General features: G+C 48.0%; 2 protein-coding genes across 2 annotated transcripts in view; both read left to right on the top strand.

The window, feature by feature from the left end:
- ELMSAN1 (ELM2 and Myb/SANT-like domain containing 1) overlaps nucleotides 1–13,779 on the top strand; it is a 36,074-nt gene extending 22,295 nt beyond the window's left edge. The window contains exons 4-12 of the mRNA XM_008584042.1: nucleotides 3,834–4,179; nucleotides 6,087–6,153; nucleotides 6,636–6,778; nucleotides 6,899–7,002; nucleotides 7,469–7,544; nucleotides 8,282–8,370; nucleotides 10,491–10,640; nucleotides 11,880–12,092; nucleotides 13,579–13,779. Of these exons, the coding sequence (XP_008582264.1) occupies nucleotides 3,834–4,179; nucleotides 6,087–6,153; nucleotides 6,636–6,778; nucleotides 6,899–7,002; nucleotides 7,469–7,544; nucleotides 8,282–8,370; nucleotides 10,491–10,640; nucleotides 11,880–12,092; nucleotides 13,579–13,779 (1,389 nt within the window). The remainder of the gene's footprint in view (nucleotides 1–3,833; nucleotides 4,180–6,086; nucleotides 6,154–6,635; nucleotides 6,779–6,898; nucleotides 7,003–7,468; nucleotides 7,545–8,281; nucleotides 8,371–10,490; nucleotides 10,641–11,879; nucleotides 12,093–13,578) is intronic.
- A 5,227-nt stretch (nucleotides 13,780–19,006) lies between these two features.
- On the top strand, nucleotides 19,007–21,024 carry PNMA1 (paraneoplastic Ma antigen 1). Its single transcript, XM_008584034.1, has one exon. The coding sequence runs from the start codon at nucleotides 19,163–19,165 to the stop codon at nucleotides 20,222–20,224; it is 1,062 nt and encodes a 353-aa protein (XP_008582256.1). The 5' UTR covers nucleotides 19,007–19,162; the 3' UTR covers nucleotides 20,225–21,024.
- The last annotated feature ends 2,013 nt before the right edge of the window (nucleotides 21,025–23,037 follow it).

The following is a 23,037-nucleotide window of genomic DNA, read 5'->3' as shown; positions in this document are numbered from 1 at the left end:
TAGATACTTTATTGTTATGAAATTTCTTCTCATCTTACATAATCTTTTTGCCCTGTAAAGTCTACTTTGATATTTAGTTTTCTTTTGATTAGAGTCTACAGACTGTATCTTTTTCTATCCTTTTACTGTCAGCTTTTCTGTATCCTTCTACTTAGGGTGTATCTCTCAAGTGGCAGATAGTTGGGATTTGTTATTATCCAGTCTTTTAATTAGAGCATTGGTACAGTTTATATCTTTCTTTCTATGAATTATTTATTTTTTAAATTAACAAATAAAATTTGTATATATTAATGGTCTACAATACGATGTTTTGATATATGTATACATTGTGGAACAGATAAAACAAGCTAATTGGCATATCTGTTAACTCACATAACTATTTTTTTGTGGTGGGAACATTTAAAATTTGCTTTCTTAGCAATTTCTGAGTATACAGTACACTGTTATTGATGATAGTCACCATGTTGTACAATAGATCCCCTGAATTTATTTCTACTTTCTAACCAAGATTATGTGTCCTTTGACCATCATCTCCCCAGCCCCCACCCCAACCCCTAGCCCCTGGTAACTACCATTTTACTGTCTGGGTCCATGAGTTCAACTTCTCTAGATTCCTCTGATGTAATTACTGATATACTTGGGTTGAAGTCTGCCATCTACTGTTAGCTTTCTGTTTATCCTATCCTACCTTTCCTATGTTACTTTTTTCTCCTGTTTTGTTTTCCTTTGGATTGATTTGATTTGTTATTCCATTTCCCTACTTTGTTAATTTATTAGTTATAGGGCCGGCCCCATGGCGCACTTGGGAGAGTGCAGCGCTGGGAGCGCAGCGACGCTCCCACCGCGGGTTCGGATCCTATATGGGACTGGCCGGTGCGCTCACTGGCTGAGCGCAGTGCGGGCGACACCAGGCCAAGGGTTGCGATCCCCTTACTGGTCACGAAAAAAGACAAAAAAATTTATTAGTTATATACTTATTTATTTCTCTTTTAGTGATTAGCCTAGCAGTCTTCTTACCTGGATTTTCTGCAAGAAAACTAAGGCCTACAGAAAGGGATTCAAGCGACTATTTAACCAGTTCTTTGACAGATGATACATAGATAGCTAATACCATTCTAGATGTACAGGAAAGAAGTTAACTCATTATGTACAGAAAATGCCTTACGACATTAGGGCTTATTTCTCTGATTAAGAAGGGCTGCTAGTGATTAAAGCGTGCATCCATGGCTTATTGAAATCTAATATGTTAGTACTTTTACCTCTTCCTGGACAGTGCAAAGTACTTAACAGCACTTTAACTCCATTTTCCACCAATCCCTAACATGTAGCATTATAGACGTGCATTTTCATTCTGTATATATTTTAACATAACAGGACATTATAACATTGCTTTGTTCAGTTGTTACTTATTTAGATTTACCCCAGTACTTACCCTTTTTGTTGCTTTCATTTCTTCTCATATCACTAAGCTTCTATCTCACATCATTTATATGCTGCTTAAAAAACATCCTTAGTATTTCCTTTAGTATGAGTCTACTAGTCATGAATTTTATTAGTTTTTGATTATCTGAAAATGTTTTTATTTCATTTTCATTTTTGAAGGATCTCTTTGCTGATTAAGAGAATTCTAGGTTGGTAGTTATTTTCTTTCTTTTTTTTTTTTTTTTTGGCGGCTCTCCTGTATAGGGATCTGAACCCTTGACCTTGGTATTATCAACACCACGCTCTAACCAAGGTAGTTTTTTTTTTTTTTTTTTTTGGCACCTTAAAGATATCATTCCATTGTCTTCAGGCATCCATTGTTCTGACAGTATTGAGAAATCACTGTAAGCTATATTGTTGTTCCTTTGATGTAAGGCTCTTTTTATCTTCGTTGCTTTCAAGATTTTTGTTTGTTTTGGTTTGGTTTTTGTCTTTGATTTTCAGCAGCTTTGCTGTGTTATACCTAAATATATTTTTCTTTGTATTCATCTTGTTTAGAGTTTGTAGTGCTTCTTGAATATCTCTTCTGCTCCGTTTTTCTTTCCTCTCCTTATGGAACTCCAGTTATAAATTTGTTAGACCTTTTTATCATTTTTCCTATTTTATGTGTGTCATGCAGTTTCTAATATTTTCCTTTTTTTTTCAGACCTATTTTTCAGTTTACTAATTCTCTCTTTAGCTGTGTCTGTTACACTGTTAAACCCATTCACTGAGTCCTTATTTATAGTCATTTTATTTTTCTTTTTTTAAAAGATGACCGGTAAGGGGATCTTTAACCCTTGACTTGGTGTTGTCAGCACCATGCTCTCCCATGAGAGCTAACCGGCCATCCCTATATAAGGATCCGAACCCGTGGCCTTGGTGTTATCAGCACCGCACTCTCCCAAGTGAGCCATGGGGTGGCCCTGTCATTTTATTTTTCAATTACCAAATTCCTATTTGGTTTATTTTTAGAGTTTCTAGTTCTTTGATGAAATTCTCTACCTTGCCTTTTATTTTATTGCATAAATTAAGCATAGTTTTCTTAAAGTTTGTGTTTGGTAATTCCATTAATGTATATCTTTTCTATTACCTTTTATTTCTTGTTTTAAAATCACAGGGCCGGCCCGGTGGCGCACTGGATAGTGCGCCGCTTGGGAAGCGCGGTGGCGCTCCTGCTCGAGGGTTCGGATCCCACATACAGACCGGTTCCCGCTCACTGGCTGAGCGAGGCATGGGGGCGACGCTGAGGGTTGCAATCCCGTTGCCGGTCCCCGGTCCGGTACGGGGGCAACACTGAGGACATGGCCAGGGCCTCATAGGGAGCAAGGGCCCCCTGCTGGAAGGTGTTATGGGAGCTAGAGCCTTGGAGTGGGAGAGAGCCTGTTCCCAGGCCCACTCAGTCAACATGGCCAACTTTACCTGTAGTGCTGTGTCCCCGGAGAGATGATGTGAATGCTGCTCACCCCTGTAGGGCTCCGTCCTCTGCCCTTCGGCGTCTCTCCCTGTACAGCCCTGCTTTCTATTCCATATGGAGGCCTTTGAGGCATACCAAGGAGGGACAAGTGTGACTCAGGAGAGCTGTCCTTGGACAGCACGAGTGGGCTGGCCTCTGAGAATAGGACTAATACTATGAGAACAAGAGTTTTGTGAGAACAGGAACCGTCCTATTCCATTTTGTGGTCCCATGCCCAGCTCAGGTCTTGGCACACAGTAGGAGCTTCCATCTAATGCAGAGCCTGGAGTTTAATTAGTGATAACAGCCAAGGTTTATTAATTACTGTGTACCACATAATGTTCCTAGTGATTTCCATGTATTAATTCATTTAGTCCTCCTAGCTACCCATTAGGTAGGCACTCATGATTCTCATGTTAAAAATGAAGATGCATAGAAACACTGAGTAATTGTAAGTAGCAGGTAAAGGCAATAGATCCCAGTCCAAAAAGTCCAGCCCCAGAGCTTGCGCCCTTCACTACTCTACTGTACCCCCTCTTACGCTATTGTGGACTTTACTGCAGGGGTTAGGAAATATGGCCTGGGGGTTAAACCCAGAGCTAAGAATGGTTTTTACATTTTTACGGGATTATTTAAGAAAGAAAAAGGGAAAGAAGAAGAATATGTAACAGAGACCGTATGTGGCCCACAAAGCCTCGAGTATTTACTCTCTGGCCCTTATAGAAACAGTTTGCTGACTTCTGCCCCAGAGGAGACAGTAAGAAGGGCTTTGGAACTGCTCCCTTTTACAGGCTTGCCTTGGTGGGTGTGGTGGGCAGACTGAGTTCCAAAGGTGAGGCTGGCAAGCAGTGGTCAAGACTTCAGTTTTCCCAGGACACAGGAAGCTGAGCCATCTTTGTTCTGCTTCCTTCTCTAGGCTGAGGACATGAATGTCAAGTTGGAGGGGGAGGCTTCTGTGCGGAAACCAAAGCAGCGGCCACGGCCTGAGCCCCTGATCATCCCCACCAAGGCAGGCACCTTCATCGCTCCTCCCATCTACTCCAGCATCACCCCGTACCAGAGCCACCTGCGCTCTCCTGTCCGCCTAGCTGACCACCCCTCTGAGCGGAGCTTTGAGCTGCCCCCCTACACACCACCCCCCATCCTTAGCCCTGTGCGAGAAGGCTCCGGCCTCTACTTCAATGCCATCATATCAACCAGCAGCATCCCAGCCCCTCCTCCCATCACGCCAAAGAGTGCCCATCGCACCCTGCTGCGCTCTAGTAAGTGACTACCCTCGGTGGCCAGGAAATGGGGAGAGGGCACAGGGCAGCTTATGATGCTGCTGGGAATTGGGCTAGAACACTTTGGGAGAAGGGGCTTTGCTCTCTTCTCTGGAGGGAGGAGGAGGTTGTCCTGGTTCAAGAACAGGGTAGGTCAGCCCGACTTCTTGGATTCAAATCTCAGCTCCATCATTTACTACTATATACCCCTGTACAACTTATTTAAATTCCCAGGGCCTCAGTTTCTTCTATATTGAAATGGGGATATTAATAGTACTTAGTTGATGATGAAATTGCCAATATTTAACTATTTTTGGATCCACAAATAGCAGTTTCTTATAATAGCCACCTCCTAGGATTGTGGTGAGGATCAGATGCGTTAGCATGCGTAAAGCCCTTAACATCATGCTTGGTCATCATGTTTGCTTGTGATATGGTCACAGTCATTTTAGCCAAGAGCAGACATTCTGGAAATATTGGGCTGGCCTGGGTGATATATCACAGAAAAATGTTGCCCACTCCACAAAGATCCATTTCTTCTGAAAAGTGGGATAATCCTATGCCTTAGGGTGGTGGAGAGAATTGAGTGGAAGTAGCACATGGGTGCCTTCACCCAGTTAACCTCTGACCCTAACCTCATCCATGGTGTAGCTATCTGGTGCCCCCTGGCGTCTGTGGGTGAGAAATGGTTTGCCCTGGGCTGGCCGGCCTCCAGCCCTCCCACTTCCACGGGAAGCTTCTCTCCCTGGTTTGGTTGTGCAGGAAGAAGTCACTGTAGAGACCAGACTGGCAGGAAAGAAGAGGTCAGTCTGTCCACAAGTGTTTACCGAGCACTTGGGTATAAAGCCTTGACCTGGGTCTTGTGAGGCTCCAAGAATGTATGGGATACCCTAATCTGTTCTAGAGAGTGCAGGGTCTTTAGGGAGTTGACATGAAAGCCTGGGAGACAGAAAAGCAGAGGTTCCCGGCAGTGTGGGATTGGCAGGCAGCCAGTGAGTGTAGCTGACGCTACTAAGCTCCAAAGCCTGCAGAGACTGCTGGCCTGGGATGTTGAGGAAAGCATTCAAGAAGGGGTGAGGCTAGAGCTGAGCATGAACTATGGCAGGGGAGGGGGCTGGGGGTATAAGGCAGAGGAACAAGTGGTGCAAAGGCCTGTAGGTGGGTCCATGCAGGGTGAACAATGGGCTGCGAGGTGGGCTGTTGGCTAGGGCTGAGGGTCCCAGCATGGGGTAGTGGGGAGTTTAGGTAGAAGCAGGAACCGCCTTGAACCCTGAGCGAAGGATTTCAGGTTTTATCTTGCAGAAAGGAGTCAACAAAGATTTTCTTTTTGGTCAAGGGAATGTTTTGATCATGTGGGGCCTTAATCATGTAGGGCCTTAAGAAAATTCACTTAGGAGAAACTGAGGCAGAAAGTCCAGAGAGGAAGTGAGAAGATAATTCTAAAACAGTGATCCCCTTCACCACCTCCCTAGTGTGCCCAAAGTTTCAGCCTCTTTACTAGAAAACCATGGTTTTACATTGGAATTAATTCTGTAGTGTTGGAGCTCCTGGGGACAGGGACATGGCTTTAGTAGTACTAGTAGCTCTCATAATAATAATAGCTAATATTTTTTGAGTGCCAGGCTCTGTGCACTATTTCATGCAATCCTCACATTAACTCTAGGAGATAGGTAGTAATAGCCCCTTTTTGCAGTTGTGAAAACTGAGGCACCAAAATATTTAGTAAAGGGCCTGTGTCATCACAGTTAGCAGGCTGCAGAGCCAGGACTCAGAGTGCCTAAGTTCCAAGGGTAAACTCTGTGAGTCACCATAGTGACTCTCGTGCATACAGGGCAGCCACCCAGGGTTGGGGGTGCTTTGCTGAAGGGAGGTAGGTGCAGTTTACCAGCCTGATCTTTGTCTCATAGACAGCGCTGAAGTCACCCCGCCTGTCCTCTCTGTGATGGGGGAGGCCACCCCAGTGAGCATTGAGCCGTAAGTGCAGCCCTGCCTCTGGCCCATGGCGGGAGGGTGGCCACGTGGGTCCAGGCCCTGGGAGCAAGAGGAGGGTTCTGTGGGGCCCACAGAGGGCTGAGTGGGCCTCTCTGGGCTTCTGTGGTCCGCCCTGGGTTTCTCTGTCCCCACTGTGTTTCTGTGTGGATGTTGCGGGGAAAGGAAAGAACCAGTTCCACTTGAACGTCTGTCGGAGGAGAGTTGGAAGGGTGGTCCACGGACTCTTTCACCATCTATAAACCTGGAGCTGCTTCTCTCCTTTCCACCCTCTGGGCCTTGCCTTTCCAGTGGTACCAGGTGCCAAATTGAACTCATGGTTCCCCAAATTCCCTACACCCAGCTGAGGTCTTGCCACACTCAGCCTCCACTGACTACCCCTCATCTTTTTCCCATCCCCAGAGAGATAGTCAGGTTCTCTGTCCGCACAGGTGAGGCCTCACTCCCTGCCCTTTCCACCCCTTCAGACGGATCAACGTGGGCTCCCGGTTCCAAGCAGAAATCCCCTCAATGAGGGACCGCGCCTTGGCAGCTGCAGACCCCCACAAGGCTGATTTGGTGTGGCAGCCATGGGAGAACCTAGAGAGCAGCCGGGAGAAGCAGAGGCAAGGTGAGGAGGGCCCCAGGAGTGAGCAGGCAAAGGCAGGTTGGTGGGCAGATAGGGGACCAGACCTGGCCTGGCTCCGAATGACATTTCCTCTCCTCCCTCCCCATGCTCCTGTGAATCCAGTGGAAGACCTGCTGACAGCTGCCTGCTCCAGCATTTTCCCTGGCGCTGGCACCAACCAGGAGCTGGCCCTGCACTGTTTGCACGAGTCCAGGGGAGACATCCTGGTGAGATGGTGCCCCCAGCAGGGGGATGGTCCTATAGGGAGGCTGGCATGGATCCAGGCCTATGGCATGCTGATATGAGGCGGGTAGAGGGGTCTGACCAAGTGGCGGCGGAGGTTGTAGGAGCTTGGCCCAAGGGAGCCCTAGTTCCAAACTTCAGATTTTGCTGCGCAGGGGCCTCCCATCCACCCCAATCCCTGATTCTGGGTCAGTGCATCCCCTCCCTCAGACAGGACCATCACTGAGGGCCTTCTCTGTCCATGCTCCCTGCCTTGAGGGACACGGTTCCCTCTTAAGCCCTGTGGCCTGGTTTCTGAGCAGCTCTACCCCCTATGGCCTTTCATCCTGCCAGAACTCCTGTCCCTCAGCATTTAAAGGGGGCAAGAGTAAGTGCCCACCCTTTTTAGAGGCCTGCGGAGGCCCTTTGGATTTTGCCAGGGCCGTGAACTTTCCCTCACATCCCCTCCAGGAGACGCTGAATAAGCTGCTACTGAAGACGCCCCTGCGGCCCTACAACCACCCACTGGCGACTTATCACTACACAGGTGGGCCTGGCTGGGGTTGGCAGGGGGCCTGGAGCCTCAAGGGATCTCCAGCATCAAGGAGATCCCCAAGCCTTGCTCCTAACTCTGTCGCCAAATGGCTGTGTGACCTTAGGCTGTGTGCCTGAGGCTGAGTCACAGGGAGCAGGGAGGTGGGGGGAGGATAAGCCAAGAGCCAGAGCGAGGGGACGGACACCAAAGCTGGGGTAGCTCTTGAGGAGCTTTCTGTGCCCTGGAAGGGAAGGAAGAAGGGGATGGGCAGGCGGGAGCTCATCTAGGCAATAAAGCCCAGGTACAAGGAACAGGAACTCAGGGAGTACTATCCAAACTGGCATCAGGTGCCTGGAACTTAGATGGCCCCGGGAGTGCATGTCCCATTCTGGGCTCTGTACTTTAAGAGGGATATTGACCAAGTCACATAATCCTAGCAGCCACTGTTATCAATCCCTGTTAGTGCTCTGCACAGGCAGAACACGAAGGATTTCACGTGCATTATCTCATCTAGTCCTCACCACAATTGGTGAGATAGGTTCTGTAATTAGTTCCCATTTCACAAGCAAAGGGAGTGAGGCTCCGAGCGACATGACTAGTGAGTGGCAGAAGTGAGCTGGGGAGCCAGCTCTGAATGCCTGCAGAGACTGTGGATGGGCAGCCTCTCACTTTTCTGCTGGCTAGACTTGCCCCCACAGTGCCCACTGTCCTACCCACCTCACTACCCCGGTTCTCTCTCTCCCCTGCAGGCTCCGACCAGTGGAAAATGGCTGAGAGGAAGCTGTTCAACAAGGGCATTGCCATCTACAAGAAGGATTTCTTCCTGGTACAGAAGCTGGTGAGCTGGGGCTCTGTTTCAGGGACAAGTGGGGGCTGGGAGCTGCCTGCGTGACTTGGGGACTCCTTCTGCTAGTGGTGGCCCTGCAGTCACTGACCAAGCCATCTTAAAAAGCAATCAGGTCAATGCCACTAAGGAGACTCAGATAATTTTCTAAATAATACAAGAAGGGAAAAATTAGGCCTTTTATCCCCGTTGATTCTAAACACACTTCCAAGCAGAAGTGGTGTAGCCGTGCTCTGGGGTTTCTGGGAAGGCCTAAGTGGGCATCAGACTTAAAAATAGGCAGGAGGACAAGCTAGGAAGGAGGGCTGCAAGCAGAGGTGAGCTATTCCCCAAGGGAATGTGGGAGGGGAGGTCACCCTAGGGTGAGGGGAACTGAGAGCCAGCAAGTACCTGCGTAGCTGCCCTGGGAGACCTCTGCCCAATTCTCGTCTGACCTAGGGCTTCCTTCCGGTAATTCAGTTAACCAAGCCTAGCCTCCCTAGATTTATCTTGTCCTCTCTCCATATTCTTCTGGAAGAGTGGAGTGCTTTGCTAATATAAGGAATTGCATCTTTCCAGCCCTGTCTCACAAAATCTGGGCTGTGGGGAGAGTGGGCTGTGTGTACACTGAGGGAAGAGTATTTCTAAGAATGCATTCTTTCCTCCTGGGATTGTAGGTTGTGGCAAGAATGGCCCTGGGGACTGGACAAAGTGCTGATGAATTCTCCTATGAGGACCATTTGTGTGTTAGTTATACTGTCTTCCCTGATTGGGCAATATTGCTGGGAAGTACGTGTCCATGAAAATCACTGAAGTGCCCCAATGTCTAGAGAAAAGAACAGGCCATCAGTCAGTCAAACAACCAATAAGAGAATTGACAGTAAAAATGTGAATGGTCTAATTAATAAATGTATGACTTGGCCATTCCTGAAGATGAAATATGTCTGTTTCCTCCTCCAAGCCTAGGCTCCCTAGATTTATCTTGTCCTCTCCCCGTATTCTTCTGGAAGAGTGGCACAGGACCCTCACTGACCCCAGGGTTCTCTGGACAAGAGTTCCCTTTGCTGCAGTGGCTGAGCAGTCTGGGAACCTCTGGGATGGGGTATCAAAGAAAACAGCCTCTGGAAAAGTAGTCCAAAAGCTAAACCAGGTGGCTAAATAGATTTATGGAATGGGAAGGCTAGAATTTCAGAGCTTGAGAGGCCCCTGGACCCCACTTACTGTTTACACATGAAAAAAACTGAAATGAAAAAGGTGAGTGACTTGCCTAAGGTCACACAGCCATTTGGCGACAGAGTTAGGAGCAAGGCTTGGGCTTTCTGTTTCCTCTTCAGGTTTTCCAGGGCTTGCTTGTTAGTTTCCCTTGAGTTTTCCCCTACATAGGACAGTGTGACATTTCTCTATCCTTACTTGTCAGAGGAATGGAAATGTTTGCCTGGATTGATGAAGTCGGGGCAGGGAGGGCAGGATCTATGTTGCCAGGTCTGGGCTGGCTTTGAATATGGATGGTGCCTAGACATTTTCCCCTTCACTTTTAAGTTTGAAAAATTTCAAACTTACAGAAAAGTTGAAAGGACAGTCCAATGGATATCCATTTACCCCTCACATAGACTTACCAAGTGCTAAGCGTTTGCCACATTTGTGCTCTCTCTTTCTCTGTCTTTATCTAACATAGACACACACACACATTTCCTCTTTCTTCCTCTGTTTCAGTGAATCTTTAAAAGTAAGTTACAGACACTCTGTCACATGACTCAAAAGATTTCAGCATGTATCTCCTAAAAACAAGGATATTCTCCTACAAAACCATAGTACCTTTAGTACACCCAAGAAATTTAAACTGATACAGTAATACTCTCTAATATGCAATCCATAGTCACATCTCCCCAGTGGCTCCAGTGTCATCTTTTATAGTTTATTCCTTTGTTTTAAATAGTGCTGAGCATTGGTTAATTTAATTGTTCAGTGGTTTGTTGCAGAGCAGGCATTGGAGAAATGCTTGTATTTCCTGGTTTATTTGGTTTAGTGTTTGGCCTGAGGTTAAGGGGGACATGCAGGGACAAGAAAGGTTGGATTATCCACAGGCAGGTGAGCCAAACCAGCAGGCTCTGACCTCAGTTTTGGCTTTAAACCAGATCCAGACCAAGACTGTGGCCCAGTGTGTGGAGTTCTATTACACCTACAAGAAGCAGGTGAAAATTGGCCGCAACGGGACTCTAACCTTTGGGGATGTGGATACAAGCGACGAGAAGTCAGCCCAGGAAGAGGTTGAAGTGGATATCAAGGTGATGCTTTTCCCAGCCTCAGCTGCCTAAAGCCTGGGCTGGGTCCGGGGCCAGGGCTGAGCTGGGAGGCTGAGGCCCAACTCTCCAGGAACCTGTGGAGGGCAGGCAAGGAAGGCGGTGTCCCTGACAGACCCAAGGGGCTGATGTCCAGGGCCTGGGACCTTTGGGTTCCCCTCTCTATACTGTTGGTGCCATAGGAATAATACATAGTGTTGCTGCAGAACACTGGGGAATTTCCCCACAGTATTTGCACTAGCATCAACTTCTTGTCTCCTCACAGCAGACCTCTAATGCTGTTTCCCAAACTCATTCTTATACCACCTTTGTGATTTCTGCTATATCTGTACCCTGCCATGTGTCACCGGTACTATCTTTGTCATGTCCACATATTACTTGTGCTATACTTAATACTTTCAACTCACTTTTTTACTTAAATAAAAGGAGGGAAGCTTTATATCACAGTCATAAATAGAAAACCAGTATTGTTTGCCATAAATAGAAGGTACTGGTAAAAATAAATATATGTGAAAACCAAGTAATGTTATTAAATTCTGGCTAGATACTGTGTTAATCTACCAAGGCTCTGAGCCTGAGGCCTGACCTCTCTTTGTTAAAGAGATTATGAAGTCCAAAGAAGAGTAAAAGACACATTAACACCACCCTGAGACTTTATCCTTGACATAATCAGGACTGAAAGAGAATTGAAAAGGGAAAGTTATTCTGTGTCCATGCACAGAATTACATCATCTCAGTGTTATATGTCCACACATGGTGACATACTGCTCTAAAACAGAGAGTGGCTTGGTCCCTATTTTGCAGATGGCAAGGGGGTGGAGATACAGAAAGCATTATAAAGGGAGTTTAGAATTGGAGCTTAAGGCACCTACCTGACTCACCAGGCCACTGCCTAAGGCTGTGTCTCCTGGGTACCAGTCCAGTAGAACAGGTGGCTTATGGGGAGGGACTGGTATGCTCCCTCTCTGTCCCTGGCCCTGTATTGAGTGTTCAGTCTCATTCTGAGGGCTCCCAGGGCTCAGGACTCTGTCTTCTATCCCCAGGCAGACTAGCTATGGGAGGGCTGTGACCTGCAACAGAGTCCTAGTACAGGAGACTGTGCTGGGCCAGGCCATGCTAGCAGAGCTGGCAGGGGCTAGTGAACCCCTGGCTGGGTCAGAGTCAGTACACTGTGGCAGCATGACGGAGCTCTAGGCTCACTGCCCTTGTTCTTGTCCCCTGTAGACTTCCCAGAAGTTCCCAAGGGTGCCTCCTCCCAGAAGAGAGTCCCCAAGTGAAGAGAGGCTGGAGCCCAAGAGGGAGGTGAAGGAGCCCAGGAAGGAGGGGGAGGAGGAGGTGCCAGAAATCCAGGAGAAAGGGGAGCAGGAAGAGGGGCGAGAGCGCAGCCGGCGGGCAGCGGCCGTCAAAGCCACACAGACACTACAGGCCAATGAGTCGGTAAGTGTGACCTCCATGTGTGTCCTCCACTTTCTGAGCCCAGGGCCAGGAGGAGGGCTGGAGTTGGGCCTGGGGGTGTGGGAAGGAGAGCAGCAGGAACAGATGATGATGATTATCATCATAGCAGCAAGTGCACAAAGTACTTTATGCTGTTAACTTACTCCTCATAATACTATGTGGTGGGTGCCATTATTATTCCCATTTTACAGCTGAGGAAACTGGGCCCAGGATAACATAGCTAGTAGGCAGCCCAACTCCAGAGTCTGCTATTAATTTTAATACCACACTCCTTCTGTATCTGAGATTCAGAAGAAAAAGGCTTTGTGCAAACCCAGTAGGTATGTGGGACATTGAGGAAGCATTCATGAGTTGTAGCTCAGACAGGGCTTTCCCCAAGAGAGCTGCGTCTCTGACAAGAATGTCTGAAACTGAGCTTAGCTGATAGGAATAACAATGGCCTCTCCTGAATGATCTCTGCAAAGTGCTTTTATTTCCATTATGTTATTAAGTCTTCACAATAATCATATAGAGTGTTAACTCTTATTCTGCAGTTGGGGGAAATGGTGTGAGAGAGGCTCAGTGAGTGGCCAGAGGTCACACCCCAGGTCCTTACACTCTTAGTGCAGTGCTCTGTCCACCACATCACAGGCCCAGAAGCAATACATACCAGCCAGAGCTACTCCTTGTCAGGGAGAGTTCCCCTGAGAAAGGGTAGAAGATGGGAAGGGGTTTGTTGGGGAATTGCTACAAGAGTACTTTTTTTAAAAATTTGTGTTGTATACTTATGCTTGCAGAACTCCCATAAACTGTAAATACACAGCTGTTTGCTCCATTTGAGCTTTGATTGTTCCTGTGCCAAGAGCTTGCTCTTGTGTACACACATTTTATTCTACTGACTTTTGTGAATACTTTCCTATGAGGGTGGGCCCAGTGCACATACTATCACTTCTGATGGCCATCTAGGTCTCCCCTGGCTTGAGCCCCATGCAGCACCTCCTCCAGGTCTCCGCCAGGTGTCCTCTGCCCCTCCGTTTAGTGTTCCTCATGCTGTGCCACACATCTGTCCCTCCACAAGTCCATGAGCTCTCTGAGGGCAGGGGCTCTTGTCTGTCAACCTCTGTATCCCCAGCACTGGCACATTACACTTATAGAATGAAGGCATGAATGGACTAAATGACAGAAAACACAAGCACATGCTTCATTCATGGAGACCCCCCTGGCAGAGGTATCAAGAAGGCCTGTGACAGCTAGGGCTGTCCACCGAATTACTCTCCCAGCAACTGTGGAAACGATAGAGCTGACCAAAGACACAGTGGCCTTCCGGGGAGGCAGCGAATGCCTTGTTCCTGGAAGGAGTCAAGTTGATGCTAGGTGACCATTTGACAAGAGTGTATGACCTTTCAGGGCCCTCCGTTCCCAGAGATGCTGGAATTCCGGATCTGTGCTTGCCCAAACCACTCAACTCCCCTTGTTTGATTCTCTCCAGGCCAATGACATCCTCATCCTCCGGAGCCACGAGTCCAACGCCCCGGGGTCTGCCGGTGGCCAGGCCTCAGAGAAGCCAAGGGAGGGAGCAGGCAAGTCACGAAGGGCACTACCTTTTTCGGAGAAGAAGAAGAAACCAGAGACCTTTAATAAGACCCAGAATCAAGAGAACACATTCCCTTGTAAAAAATGTGGCAGGTAAGACGCCCGCGCGGGGCCCACTAGGACCTGGAGGGCGGGGGCGGGGCCGAGGGGGGGAGGTACTAGGAGCGGCTCCCCCCGTCTTCTGATTGGCCCAGCCAGTTTCCACGGCAGTGACGTCAGGGGCAGCTTTTAGGAGAATAGGGTTCGGGCCGGAGGCGGGGCCGGTGACCGGGCGGCCGGGGGGTCGCGGGCGGAGGCCGGACCCGTCTTGAGCTGCTCCCTCCTTGCTGTAGGGTGTTTTACAAGGTGAAGAGCCGCAGCGCCCACATGAAGAGCCACGCGGAGCAGGAGAAGAAGGCGGCGGCGCTGAAGCAGAAGGAGAAGGAGGCCGCGGCGGCGGCTGCACAGCCGGCCGTGCGGGAGGAGGGTGGCGCGGGCGAGAAGGGCTGAGCGCGCCGGTGGCCGCGGCCCTCCTGGCCGCCGAGCGTCCGCAGACACCTACAACCCCAAGAGCGAGGAGGAGGAGAGAATCGCAGACTCTCTCTGCAAAACAAACAAGGCAGTGAAATAAACGGCTCTTTTACTTAGAAAGGCCTCGGGAGCGGCGTTAGGGGCTGCACGATCCAGTTCTCTTTGCAGTGGGTCTGTCTGTCGGAAGGTGTCCTCATGCCCTCCTGGATCTGTGAGAGGTCTGGTCCCCTCTGGAGGCACCGGCTCCGCGCCGCTCGCCTCACACTCGCGTCTCTGCTGCCTCCTCTGCTGCCGCGCAGTCTCTTCCCGCCTCTTCGCCTCCCCCTCTTCCCCTGAGTCTCCAGGAGGCCACCATGAGAGCCAAGCACAAGCTCACTCCCTTCGCAGCATTGTTCCCTCTCCAGAGGACCTCGAAGGCTGCACAGGCCCTGCCCCAAGCCCCAGAGAAAGGGACTCCCTTGGAGGGAGGGGGGAGGCCGGCTCTGAGAGGGGGCTTAGCTTGATGCCTGTGCTGTCCCTGCACAGCTGTCCTCAGAGAGGCTACCTCCTCCCTGGGACGGAGGCCGAGGACAGGTACTATCCCTTTGCTGCTTGCTAGCAGCCCTGCTGGGCCTGGAAAGGTTTCTCAAACATTTGTGGAAGGGAAGGGAACTGTACAGAGGCTGGTTGCTGCAGGACTAGGCCTGAGGGAGCTTTCGACAAGCCTGGCTCTTTCTGCTTCCCACCTTTTTGCCAAATACCTTTGGGCCCTGGATGCTGCTACGGAAACAGCCTCAAGCAGGTCCTGGAGAGGCCCAGCCTGCTCCTCCTTGGTGCCAACTCCCTGCTTGCTGCTGTCCTGCCCTCAGCAGCTGCCACCTAAACCCACTGCACCCCACCCCATCCAATATTAATGTCCACAGTCTTGCATGCTGGAGATTTCTGGATCCTTCCCTGGGAGGGGGAGGTCTCCTAACTAGATTGGACAGGAGCCTTCATTCCTTGACTCGTGTCATTTGGGAGCTATTTATTTATTCTTAATATTTAATTTTTAACATCCTCTCAGGGACCAGGGGCCTCCTGCTTTTCAGAGGCCCAAGTGCATTTATCCCAAAAACAAGGCACCTTGACACCCCCAGCCCCCACCCCAATCCCCAAGGCCCTAGGGTCCCTCACCTGTTTGCTGTGGAAGCTCTTGCCAATAGGAATGATAGTAGCACTGAAAGAGGGTGGGAAGGTCAAGGGTGACACTAGAAGCCACACAGAACAGCAGGAGGGAGGGAAGTCAAAGGCAGTTATTGCTACCCCTTCTCCAGCTGTACTTTGAATTGCCCGAGGGAATTGGCAGGAGGCCAGAATTCTAGTTTTGTTTATCAGGCCTGGATTCTGGCTTGAAGAAGCCATATTTGGCTTGGAGTCACTGAAGTGAAAGGGCTAGAAGGTTGTGGAGGCCCCTTCACTTGTCAGTCCCATGGAGGGCTGAGTTATTTTTCTGATCTTATTTCCCAACTTTAATTGTGCAAAAGAAGTTATAAATGAATGCATATATGACAGGTCAACATGTTAGAAAGGAGCCAAAAAATATTCATTCTGCTACTCCTTATGAGATAGCCTAAAGGCATCATGTCAGTAACTGAGAGTGGAGAGGGAGTTTTGTTCTTAAACTATGCACTATCAGGTATTTTTCAACATTCTTTTATGCATTAATATGGTTCTACAGGACCCCTGCTATTGGAGTAACAAAATTCTCCCTCCTGACTCCTGGGCTACTACATAGATTTCCAACTTTCCAGCTAATTTCCTTCATAGGCTTCTACAAACTCAGTGTCCTGAGATTGCAAAAATCTGGTGTACCCTCTAGAAGCAGGAGGGTAGCAAATGTAGGCTCTCTTCTAAATCACTTGTGTAATATGAGTGCCTTCACAGCTTAGCCCCAAAGTGCTACTTATGTTTCCCAAGGTTTTTTCTATTTCAACTGTATTTGGTTTCAGGCCCCTTTATGGACATGCAGTAACAGAAACTTCTTTCAGTCACATGAGACCCTTCTGTTCAGTGGTAACACCCAGTACTTAGAAATCTTTTTTGATGAGGAAGTGATTCTACTCTTAGGGGCACAGAGGCCAGACCAGGTGAATGTAGCTGGGGAAAATCAAGATGGTACCTCTGTGTTAATCCCACCAGACACCGTATTTTGGGAGGGTCCATGCTCCAGGAGGCATTTATATCTAGAATGCAACGTGAAAATTAAAATGTTTAGAGGGCAGATGCAATTGTGGCAAGTGACCTGCCAATAAAGTAGGTGCAGCCATAGAAGCTGGCATAGGTATAATGGTGCTTTCTCCCTATGAACACATTAGGCTTGTGTTTTGTGGTTTCCTTCTATTCAGAGCTCTTTGCTTTAAGAAGTTAAATGACAAACACCTCCAGCTTTACAATGTCCTCCCTGTGCCATCTCACCATATCCATCTCCCAGCGTCCATCTGCATTCAGCTAAGGGTGTGAAACTGACCTAGTGCCTGTGTTCCAGACCATTTCTGAGGTCTCTTACCCATCCAAGGAGACAGTGCTGTCATTACTGTCCTCCATGCCTTCAGCAGCCGCCTTCACAGCTAAAGTACGCATCTGTCCCTTCTGCCACCCCAACTCCACCCCTGGCACAGAGGTCTTGTGCTGCTTATCTCTAAAGGGATTGCCTATATTTAACTGCCTCAGTGACCTAACCTCTTTCTTCTCATGTGCCAGATGTTAAGATGAAGGAGGAATATAACACATACTCAAGCCTCAGTTGTTTAAATGTATTTTTACTGGGGCTTACTTTTCTGGGATGGTATTTATTAACAGACTGGCAAGCCTAACTCCTTAGGTTTACAGGAAGTATGCATATTTTTATAAAAAATGTTCTCCCCACATTTTGCTGTGTTGACATTTGCCTCTAACAAACAATTTGCAGCTGTTTCACCTTTTCCTCATTTGTGTCTAAGTTGAAGGCCTTGGTGGAGGGGACAGAGCACAGGAACAGCCTTGACAGTCTGTAAATATTGTACAAATATTTTAATAGCATAAATAACTATATTCCTTTTATTTTGAAACAAAAATGATCAGACACTGCCTTTTGTGTGTTTGCTGCCTGTGGCACCCTTTTTTAAAAAGACTGTTACATATTAAAATAGTGTACATATATATAAATATTACCTCTTTTGCTGTACAGTTGTGATAGACCAGACTGAAGATTTTATTTTTTGTGTGCTTTTTATAAAAAATAATTAATACACTAAAGAGAATCTTGCTGATGTGATTGTAATGTACCTATGTAACTTATTTACTTTTGAATGTTCTTCTGTATCTTTAAACCTTTTATTAAATAAGGTTTTAAAAATTCAGAGTTGAATACTGCGTTCTTTTGGGGAGATTTTCATCATCTGGATTGATGTAAGTAGGCCTTTTGTTTGCAAGGAGGTTTCTCGACATTTTTGAACCATAAGTACTCTGTTTTACCAGTCCATTGTCAATGACGCCAGACCAGGGGAAATATCACACGTGTCTGCCTGACTACAAAGATTACTGAGCAGACACAGATCTTCTTGCAAAATTTTAGACAAGAAAAAGTGTAAACTCAATGTCCCACACAAAAACACGCAAATGCACACTCCGAAGTTTTAGTTTCACTGGAATGAAATAAGGAGGGTGCAGAGTGTGGTCAGGTGGCACGGGGAATCCGGCGTGCTGGGGAGAATATTTCCATATGCAGCACAGACTCGCTGAACGAGCAACCTGAGTAGACAAGTCCACCACGATGCATGCATTTCCAACAATATCATCTTAAATCCACTCCAGAATTAGATTATTTTTAAATACGGTGCTTAGGAGTTTTGGTTTATTGTTTAAAAAAAAAAAAAAAGCTCCGGAAAATCTGAGAAAGGAAATGCGCCATCAAAGAAACAAGTGCCCGAGCCCCTCGCTAGCACCATGGCAACCGCGCGACCCCCCTCAACGCAGGGATCTTGCGTCGTCTGGGACACCGTTGCCATGGCTACGCTCGTGCGGCTCCGCGGCGGGGGGCACGCAGCGCCGCCCTCGCCCCTAGCCTCGCTTCTCCGTCCTCCTGACGCCTCTGCTGCCGCTGTCCTAAGCTGTCCTCGCCGCCCAGAGAGGTTCCCGCGCCCGCGTAGAAGCCATTCGCGGGCTGGCCCCTCGGCCACTGCCGCCTCGGGACAGTCTCTCCCTCCGGGGCGGCAAAGTCCCCGCCTGCCAGGCAGCCGCTCCTCGCCGCCTGAAGGCCGGGCTCCGACCGCGACCGCCCGATCGCCTCCAGGAGGCACGCAGCGCCGCCCTCGCCCCTAGCCTCGCTTCTCCGTCCTCCTGACGCCTCTGCTGCCGCTGTCCTAAGCTGTCCTCGCCGCCCAGAGAGGTTCCCGCGCCCGCGTAGAAGCCATTCGCGGGCTGGCCCCTCGGCCACTGCCGCCTCGGGACAGTCTCTCCCTCCGGGGCGGCAAAGTCCCCGCCTGCCAGGCAGCCGCTCCTCGCCGCCTGAAGGCCGGGCTCCGACCGCGACCGCCCGATCGCCTCCAGGAGCCGCAGCGAATGCCCGGCGACCACGCCCCGCGACCACACCCAGCGGCTCTGCGGCCCGCGGCGCCTGCCTTCGCTTCCCGCCCTCTCTCCTCGCCTTGTGCGCTCCGACGCGACGCCCTGTCTGCAGGCGACAGACCCCGGCCGCCGAGCCCGACCCGAGACGTAAGATGGCGATGGCCGCGTGACTGACCGCCTGAGCTTTCCCGAGGCTCCGCTCCGGGACCGCGCGGGGGGTCCGCCTTTGGGGGCAGGGAGAGGGCGAGAGCAGGACGTTGGTGTCATGTGTTGATTGTCATTGCGTGAAGCTGCCGGCCTCGGGCCTCCTTGGGGCAGTGGCTGGTATCGGTCTCAGTCCTAGAGCGCGGTGAGCCACAGTCTCATCCGTGTTTGTAGAATTGGCGCCCTCGGTATTTGGGGAAATGGCGATGACATTGTTGGAAGACTGGTGCAGGGGGATGGATGTGAACTCCCAGAGAGCGCTGCTGGTCTCGGGGATCCCGGTAAACTGTGATGAGGCTGAGATCGAAGAGACCCTCCAGGCTGCGATGCCCCAGGTGCCCTATCGAGTGCTCGGGAGAATGTTCTGGAGGGAAGAGAATGCTAAAGCAGCCTTGTTGGAGCTCACTGGCGCTGTCGACTACGCTGCGATCCCCAGGGAGATGCCGGGCAAAGGAGGGGTCTGGAAAGTGATCTTTAAGCCCCCGATTTCGGATGCTGAATTTCTAGAAAGGCTACACCTCTTCCTAGCTAGAGAGGGGTGGACCGTGCAAGATGTCGCCCGTGTCCTCGGGTTTCAGAACCCTGCTCCGGCCCCAGGCCCAGAAATGCCAGCAGAGATGCTAAACTATATTTTGGATAATATTATTCAGCCTCTTGTTGAGTCCATATGGTACAAGAAGCTGACGCTGTTCTCGGGGAGGGACATCCCGGGGCCTGGGGAGGAGACCTTTGATGCCTGGCTGGAGCACACTAACGAGGTCATAGAGGAGTGGCAGGTGTCTGATGTAGAGAAGAGGCGGCGATTGCTGGAGAGTCTTAGAGGCCCCGCCGCTGATGTCATTCGCATCCTCAAGAACAACAACCCAGCCATAACCACCGCCGAATGCCTGAAGGCGCTTGAGCAGGTGTTTGGGAGCGTCGAGAGCTCTAGGGATGCGCAGGTCAGATTTCTAAACACTTATCAGAACCCGGGAGAAAAGTTGTCTGCTTATGTCATTCGTCTGGAGCCTCTGCTGCAGAAGGTGGTGGAGAAGGGGGCCATTGATAAAGATAACGTGAACCAGGCCCGCCTGGAGCAGGTCATTGCCGGGGCCAACCACAGCGGGGCTATTCGAAGGCAGCTGTGGTTGGCCGGGGCTGGGGAAGGGCCAGCCCCTAACCTCTTCCAGTTGCTGGTGCAGATCCGCGAGGAGGAGGCCAAAGAGGAAGAGGAGGACGCTGAGGCCGCCCTCCTGCAGTTAGGCCTGGAAGGGCACTTCTGAGTCCCAGGAAAGGGGGCTCTAGTGCAGACCTACATCACATCTGCTTTCGTGGTTCCTGTGCGGTCTTACAGGTGTCTCTGAGTAGTAAAGACTTAGCCGCGTTCTGTTTCTGTTTTTGGTTTTTGGCGGGCGGGGGAGTCAGGCCTGTATATTTGTGTAACATTTGTAAAGTTTTGCAAGTGAGCACCATGAGCAGCTACAACAATACAAATGGGTCATGCTGGCTAAAATGCCAGGGAAAGGCTTGGACACAAGTGTGCAGTGCAAGCTATCATCGTGGCATCATCAGTTGTGAAAATGTGAACCTGTGAAGTTTCCCATCGAGATAATTAAATGAAATTGCATGTTCGGACATGTAGCGCAGGGCCTGGCTCACAGGAAGTGTTCAGTAAAAATGTGAACTGTTCTTACTAATATCATGGATAGTTTGTGTTTACTGTAAATTGTTCCTGATTTATATTAATGGAAAGAAATTTGAATTTATTAGATATTAGCTACTCAACTTTACAATGCAAATTTATTTCTCATCTTTAAACATCAGGGTTAGTTTAATTGAAAAGCTGAGATTACAAAATGGGGTGTTAGAAAAATACTGCAATGATGGAACTGTGTAAATCTATTTTTCACTGTATAAGATACAGATATAAATCACATGTAGAGGTTGATATAAGCCACTTACATTAATCTGTTCACCTATTTCAAATCTTTGTTGTGTAATACTTGTTTATGCTGATTCTAAGGATTCTAAATTTGAAGTTATCAAATAGATGTATATGAATAAAAATATTTTTAAAATTCTATTGTGTTCTCATTTTTCTGACACGTATAGAAGTTTTCAGTGTAATTAAGTCCTGTATCCTTTTTTCTTAAGACTTTCCTCCGTGTCATTAGAAAAAAACTGCAATTTTTTTTTTTACTTTTAAACTTTATACTATATGAGTTTAAATTGCAGTACCTTTTAGTGTATTCAATTTTTACATGTTCTTTTCAAGGCAAATGCTAGAAGGTTAAATAGATGTAAAGTAAAACATTTACTACAAAATTTTAGAAAATCCTGAAATGGGGTTCAGGAGATTATTTAGCAATGTTTTTTTCTCCATTTTTGAATCACTTTTCAGCTAGAAATTTTTGTTTCACTGAATGAATAGATAATTATAACTCATCATACATGTGTAAAATAAGTGTTTTACAGCAGCCATTTTATATCAAGGAGACAAAAAAAGAGAAATATGGCTTAAAAACATGTTTATTTGGCTACAGAGATTCAGTGACTGAAGACATCCATCTTTTGAGATCCTTAGTAAATACAGAAGTGACTCCATAAACATTACATGATCAATGGGGTTTTCCCCTAATAAGTTTTGAAAATTATAGCTGTTGACTCATGTAACAAGCATATGGTACAGAATTTATAAAGCCCAATACTGGTATATATTCTTCCAGATTTTTCTGTATACTCAATCGTGTCTTCACTTCCCAGATCATGTCTGTATCTCCCTCTCTCACTCTCCTTCCCTCACACACATCTCCACATACTTGCCTCCCCCCACCACAGATACACATATCTTCACCCCTCACAAACACTTGCCATGTCTCCTGTCCCCTATCCACAGGCTCACATAGCTTCCCCCTCTGTTCCCACTGGCATCAGGTGCACACACACTCCCCCCACCTCTCATACACCTATCTTCATGCATTCACCCTCACCACCCCCATACTTCATCATAAACACCCCTCCTCCCACTATGCACGCACACTATCCAGTCTCCCAGCCTCCAACATACATTCCGGTTTCTCCCCACACATACACAAACACTCCCACTGCCACCACACGCCACCCAGCCACCATATAAATGTACACACTCTCCATACACACATTTTTTTGGGTGGCTGGCAAGTATGGAGATCCGAACCCTTGACCTGGGTGTTATAAGGCTGCACTCCAACCAACTGAGCTAACCGGCCAGCCAACATATTACATTCTTAAAAACAAATAGGGGTTCTTTTAATTTCTTCACCTGGTATGTTATGGGCACCTGTCTATGTACATAAGAATATGTACCTTCTTTTTATAGCGGCAGAGCTGATTGTATCCTAGGAGGGAAGGTCATCACCTAGAATTCTGACTTTTACTATTTAATTATAACAATTGTATATATCTACACTGCATACATATATATTTAATATAATACATATATAATATAAAACAATGCCAGGATCCTAGATGTCCACCCTTTTTTCTAGGAAACAATGAACTAAAAATAATTTATGATCTGAATTAAGGCTTTCTCTTTACAGGTTCAGAAATAAAAATTTTTCTGCTTTTTAAGAGGACAGCGGCAAGAAACATATCCACATAATCAAAGAACTGTGGAATAACAAGTAGAAACCGCACTACAATCCTATTCTATGACCAAAATTATATTTTGGCTGATAGCTCAGAATATGTGCTGGCAAACGTGTAATGTTACTGATATTGCTGGGTTATTCCTGTTTCTCAATTCAAGGGCCTATCAGCTAAACTTTAAAGTAAGGTGAGAGTTAGGAATGGCCAAGTGCAGTAGTACTTGACCTGGAAGCATTCTTTCCAGGAACCTAATAATTTGAAATGGTGCCCACAGAACTTTTGAGTTTTACAAACCTGGGAGATTTATAAACCTGGGATAGGAGATAATTACTGGTAGTGAACTACTGAAAAAAATTAGCATAAAGAAATGAGCTAGTCTCTCTCTTTCTCTCTCTATCTGTCTCTCTCACACACACACACACACAAACACAAGCTGTGTGGAATGTTATCCAAAAGCTGAATTTCT

The sequence above is a fragment of the Galeopterus variegatus genome, unplaced genomic scaffold, assembly GCF_000696425.1.
Source record: "Galeopterus variegatus unplaced genomic scaffold, G_variegatus-3.0.2 Scaffold101, whole genome shotgun sequence".
Taxonomy (NCBI): Eukaryota; Metazoa; Chordata; class Mammalia; order Dermoptera; family Cynocephalidae; genus Galeopterus; species Galeopterus variegatus.
The sequence above is the reverse complement of the archived record's forward strand: the minus strand, read 5'-3'. Positions and strand labels throughout refer to the sequence as shown.

Coding starts and splice junctions, on each gene's coding strand:
- PNMA1 (XM_008584034.1), top strand. CDS start 19,163: ATGGCGATGACATTGTTGGAAGACTGGTGCAGGGGGATGGATGTGAAC.